Consider the following 6,000-nt stretch of genomic DNA (forward strand, 5'->3'; position numbering starts at 1 on the left):
AAGGTTCTGATTCAGTTGCATTTTGCTCTTATGCACCCTGAGGTAAAAGGGAGCTTTGGGTGTGTGCCAGTAAAGCTTAAGGTCTTTTGTTTCCTGAAAATGGCTGAGGAGGGGAAAACCCTCAGTAGTTCTCGGGTCTCCTAACAGAGTGAACAGAAGAGTGAACCTTCCACATGAGCAAGCAGGGGAGGTAACAGGCAGTTCAGCAATTAAAAATTTATGTCACGGACTACAAAATTCCTAACAGTGGAAGCAGCACACAACAGTTACTGCCATGGGTTACCACCCTGGGCCCAGACTTGCCTCCTGTCTTTAGTGCACAGAACGTGATGCAGAGCAGCATGGAAAGGAAAGTGGCACCGTGGCCTGTTCCTTCCCTGCCTCTCCCAAGGCCCCTTCATCTGGGATCTGAAGGGCTCTAGCGTAACGCAACAAATTTCACCAAGAACTGGATCTAGGAAAGAGAAAACTGCAATTAAACCTTTTCTACCTTGCTTGAGAGTATGTATTGTATGATCAGGAGATGCTGCTGGGGAAAGTAAAGGCCAGATAAGGCCTGTTCCTCCTCCAGTAAACCCATTTTTCCCATAAGCCAGGATGGGCACAGCAAGTGCCCTGGCAAGCTCCCTTTTCTGCTGTGTGAGCTCCTTGAAGACAAGTGATGAAAAGCTGTTGGTGGAACATCCACACTGATTTGTTACAAGAATATAAAAACCTCAGTCTCTTGAACAGACCCCAGAAATGTTTTCCAACATGATATTTCTCAGGTTTCCCAGACTTTTATGCTAGAACCATTAAAGCAAGTGAACAAAGGATGATTTTAGTTATATCTGACTTTTAATTTTTGCAGGGAAGGAAAGTATGACCACTCCCATAATGCATCCATCCATACCTGGTGGGCATCTCCAGAGGGAACTATGTAGGCTTGGACAGGCTCCTGTACATATCTGGGGTTCTTCATCACCTGCCGCAGGTGCTTTAGCAGCTCTGTTGTAATTTTCGGACTCATCTTCCTACCTGCAACTAAAACAAAGCATGAAACTTCAGTGCTTCTCCAGCCATCCCAGGTCATCCACATGCACAGGCTGGAGGAAGCTGTTTCCACTGGAAACTCCCCTTGAGGACAACTGTACCAACTTCATCCCTCTCAGGCCAGAGTTTCACCTGTCTTGTCCCTTCATCTCTTGAGAACAAGAAATCAAGTTAAGGCCAGAGAATCAAAGCTGGCTTGCCCTGGAAAGGATCTTTCCCACCTGGTGAAGGATGGCATGCCCTGTGGTGATACATGTAAGCTTAATGCACTGGTCAACCCCTTCTTGCATGTGGATAGCACTAGGAACAAAGCACCTCAGAAATACCCTGTGACAGCCAGGAGAGGTCCTGGCAAGGGAGCCAAGTATTCTTAGATCAGAATCGCCCCACCTACCAAGTGCACTGAGAGAAACTCTCAGTCTTTTCACTTTAGGGCCAGGGATGCTGTGGCTTATCCACCACAGGAGCACAGGCTGCTGGGACAGGAAGACATGCACACCAGGAACTCAGAAATGGACCAATTATACATGTAACTTTTAGAGGTTTTACTATAGCCCAGAGTTTCATCATGAACTGCTGACTGAATTAACTCAGACAAAAGAAATCTGCTCCCAAGGACATTCAGAGGGATGTATTCACTGGCTACACCGACCTCAGGGGTGCATACTAGTTCACCCAACAAGAACACAACTGTAACAGGAGGAACAGCCCATTGAGCTCTCACAAGTGACTGCCAGAGGACAACTAAGGATGCTTATGGGAATGTTCTCTAAAGACCTTTGGCAAATGCTCTGCAGATCTCAGCTGGTGTCAGGTGGGGTGGGGCACAGCCTGGATGGCACACAGCAGATGAGAGGGAAAACCAAGGGCACAGTCCAGCTTCCCTGGTTGTGTTTTTGCAATAGATGTCTTTGGCACTGCAGTGAACACCAGCCTCTCAATGTGCTCCCCCAAAACCCTCAGCAGCCAGCACCCGCTGTGAGCGCCCAGCACAGTGACGCGTCAGGCCCTGCTGCTGTGCTGGCACAAGAGATGGCTGCAGTGGGAGGCACACGCTGGCTGCAGAGGATGACTGGCCAGAAAAACTATGAAAATCAAGCAGCCTGAACCTCAGAGGTTGTCCACCTTTTTCTTCACTCATATCTCCAAAGCATGCCAAAGTGGAATAATCCCCTTCCCGATTTTCTCTCCAGGCCTCTCATATTTTTAAGAACTCTTATAACTTTAATGCTGTCACTTTCCAGGGCAAGGTGGGTTATGTGCTGCTTGAAGGCCATGCTATGAAATATTTTATACTGACCAGTTAATTTCACAGCTCATTTCACAGCCATGTCTACAAATAGGTCATAGAGGGGAGAAGAAAACAGCATGCAAGTCTCAAACATTTTTTGCTTATCCAGGCACTTATTCTATTTACACCTCAGTAGCTACCAGGAGTCCCAGGTGACATTACATTCTGATGGCAAAACACAATAAGGCACAGTCCCTGCTCTGAAATGTTTGCCATCTGAACAGGAAGGCAGAAGACCTGCCTCCCTTTCACAAGATTTGATTTGACCAAGGTCACACAGTAGCGCAGTGACCAAATCACAAACTTAACCAAGATCTGGTGCATTCAGGTGTAAAGAAAACCCAAGACCACCACGCACATGTCTCATCACAGGAAGTTTAGAGCACACCAGACTTGTATGAGACTGACTCTGCCCATAGAGTCAGGTACACAGGTAAACTGTCTTTTAAAACCCAGAAGACAATAAGCAAATCAATCTCAAAAGGCACCACACTAGTGTATCCTCAAACTGGTATCTCATCCCTTTGCAGGGGTTACACCTCAGATTTATTTCCAGCACAAATGTCATTGTTTTATACAGTGTTTGCAAGCTACACTGAACTTTATAATACTGTGATTGTTTCTGTTTGTCCTCCACAGTGAGCTGCTCTAACACTCTGTAACATTGCTGCTGATTTATGTTCAGATAGAGTGAAACACACAGGAGAGAGAACAACAACATAGTGACTAGCCAGCAGAAAAGAATCTCCTTCTACAAACTCATAAGGACACAGCTCCCTTTCTTGGCCTGTGCTTTGTCTCCAGGAGTCCAGAAGTCTCATATAAATAGGCAAGGCATGACAAGGCTTTGCCTTTTAATAAAGCTCCTTGCTGACAAGCCATGGTTTTCTTAGCAAGATGAGATTCTCTCAAGGACAAAAAAAAAAAAAAATTTAAAATTATTCTCACTGCTGAAAGATTTGCTTTTGATATTAAAAACACATCTAAGATAGATTAGCGACAAAACCCAACTTAAGGAGTACTTCTAATTGGATAACCCCCACATTTTAAGAAATGGCTTTCAAAATATTCTTCACAAACTTTACAATAGAAGTTGTCTTCAGTTTCCAGAGAGCAGAGATAGTTGGTAGCCATTTACTCTGGTCACCCCTATAAGTCTTAACAAGTGACTTTTCCTCCCTTGGCCATAATTACAAGCCTCTACAAAGTTAAAACAGCTTCTCTATCATTATTTCTAACATTATTTAATCAGTCCAGAGATTAAAATGAAACACAGCTGAAATTAAGGTAGTGCCTGCAGCAGTGCAAGAACCACCCCCATTTCCTGCCCTAACTTTTTCAAAGGTATGAGGCTCCCTTGTTACCTGTCTCTGCAGTTCCCCACGTCTGGATGCCACTTGTCTCTGCTCACACAAAATACCATCCAGCTCTTTGCTTGGCCTTCATAAGCTCCACTGTGCCTGAGAAAGCAAAGGGCAAAACTGAAGTGGCTAACAAACTTTGCCCGCCCATAAAACATTCTCATCCCCCAGCCATGAGCTGAAAATGCATTAACACTGTGTTCTTGGTGGTAAGATTAGAGATGCGCTGAGGGTGAACGATGAGGGAACAGGGAATGTCAAGGGTCAGGCATTTGCTTGTCAAGATTTATGATTAAATCTTGCAAGCGTGTGCTGGTTTATGCCAATTTGTTTTCTCAGTCACTCTATCAGGGGCCACGCCCCATACTACAGATAGGGAAATTAAGGCAAAGCAGGAGTAACATGCAAAGTAGCACTGTAGCATGACGAGAGTCGGAGCTGGATCCCAAAATCTGCCACTGTCCTGACATATGTTATCTACACCTCACTCAGACTGCAGGAGGCAGCTCACAAAGAGCCCAGACCAGATCCTGCCTGGACAGCATCTCCATCAGACACATGGGGGAAAGAGCAACCACAAAAATGCTGCCAGAGAAAGCAAACACATCCTCCTGCCTCCCACATGCACGCAGAGTGATCAGCTGCTGTGAGCCCTGGCACCAGCAATGGTCAGGGCCACTGCCACCAGGCCCCCTGTGTCAGTGTGTGCCAGTGCCACACTGGGGAAGGGAGGGGAGGCCAGCAGGTCTGGCTGCAGCTGGGTCTGCCTGTGGCTGCTGTGTAGACCACCCTGAGTGTTTATGTCATGTTTTCTTCAGATATGTTCATTCTTGTGATAATTTCCTCTCTGCTTTCTCTTTTATGAACAGTCTTGTTCAAAATAAGCACATTGGCTTGCATAGTCGGGAGCCAGCAGCACCACCTCAAAGCCAGGCTGCTCTGGCTTCTCTGCACATAGGGCAGCCATACACTGAGGCACAAGCCCATTGCTTGTCCCCTCTCCACAGCACCTGCAGCACCTCTAACTCACCAAACAGAATGGCAGAATTGTTAAGGTAGAAAAGGACCTCTGGTCCAGTCCAAACCCCCTGCCAAGGCAGGGTCACCTGAAGCAGGTGACACAGGAACAATCCAGGTGGGTTTTGGATGTCTCCAGGGAAGGAGACACCAAGGCATCCTTGGGCAGTCTGTTCAGTGCTCTGCTACCCTCAATGAAAAGAAGTTCTTCCTCATGTTGAGGTGGAGCTTCTTGTGTTTTAGTTTATGGCCATTGTTCCTCGTCCTGTCGCTGGGCACCACCTCTAAGGGCCTGGCACCATCCTCCTGCAGCCACCTTCAAACCATTTACATGCATTGATGAGATCCCCTCTCAGTCTTTTCTTCTGCAGACTGAACCGGCCCAGCTCCCACCGTATCTCCTCGTAAGAGAGATGCTCGTGCCCACCTGGGCTAAAAGCCTCCCCTAGCCCTCCACAGGCCTGACGGAGCCGCCTGGGCCTGGCCACCCCGGCCGGGCCCGGCTGTCAGTGCCGCATCTCCTGCGGGGCCCGGGCGCCCGGGCTGGGCCTGAAGACCCGCCGGGAACCGGCTGGAGGGGAAAGCCATGGAGGGGAGGCCGGGCCCCGGGCACAGGTCCCGCTCTCCGCCATCAGCTCGGGGCACCCACCCGGGGCTGCCCCGCTCGCCGCGCCTCACCTGCCGCCGGCCCGCCCGCCGCCGTCACGTCAGCGCCCACGTAGGCCGCCAGGGCCGCCCCCATAGCGTCACCGCTGATGTCACGGACCGGGACCGGGACAAGCCCCGCCGCCGCCACCGCCGCCGCTCTGCCCGGCGTGGCCGCCCGGTTGAAGGCAGCGGGGACCGCCCGTCCCGTCCGGCGCTCCGTATCCTGCTGAGGGGAAGGCGCTGTGGAGCCCGGGGCACCGGAGTGCGCTGCAGCCGGCGGGGAGGGACCGGAGCGGAGCGAAGCGCCTGTCCCACACCCCGGTCTGCGCTCGCCTCCGCGGTCCGCTTCGCCCTTGAGCTTCAAGACCCAGCGTGGAGGAGCGATGGAGGCCGCGCAGCGAGCGCGCCCGGCCCCGCGCCCGCCGGCCCCGGGCCGCGGTGGCTGCGAGCCGCCCAAGGCGGGCGGAGAAGGCGCCGGGGGAGGACAGCAGAGGCTGGGGGCTCACACCGGCTCCCCCAGCACCACACTGGTGGACAGGTTGAAATTCCATACTATGAAGGAATTCTGTGCTGTCCGGGTGGTGAGGCCCTGAAACAGGTTGCCCAGAGAAGTTGCGGATGCTCCAACCCTGGAAATACTCAAGGCCAGGC

General features: G+C 50.8%; 1 protein-coding gene across 4 annotated transcripts in view; it reads right to left on the minus strand.

Moving 5' to 3' along the window:
• Positions 1-5,505, minus strand: part of XPNPEP1 (X-prolyl aminopeptidase 1) — a 31,078-nt gene extending 25,573 nt beyond the window's left edge. The window contains exons 1-3 of one of the 4 annotated variants that reach the window (XM_059851940.1): positions 5,380-5,505; positions 3,688-3,783; positions 893-1,023 (exon numbers count right to left, since the gene is read on the minus strand). In XM_059851940.1, coding sequence (XP_059707923.1) covers positions 893-1,009 — 117 coding nt within the window. In that variant the 5' untranslated portion in view covers positions 1,010-1,023; positions 3,688-3,783; positions 5,380-5,505. Of the gene's footprint in view, positions 1-892; positions 1,024-3,687; positions 3,784-4,714; positions 5,084-5,379 lie in introns of those variants that run through there. The other 3 variants (XM_059851941.1, XM_059851939.1, XM_059851942.1) reach the window with 3 other exon arrangements.
• Positions 5,506-6,000: the final 495 nt, after the last annotated feature.

This window comes from Haemorhous mexicanus, chromosome 7 (assembly GCF_027477595.1).
Source record: "Haemorhous mexicanus isolate bHaeMex1 chromosome 7, bHaeMex1.pri, whole genome shotgun sequence".
In the NCBI taxonomy this organism is placed as follows: domain Eukaryota; kingdom Metazoa; phylum Chordata; class Aves; order Passeriformes; family Fringillidae; genus Haemorhous; species Haemorhous mexicanus.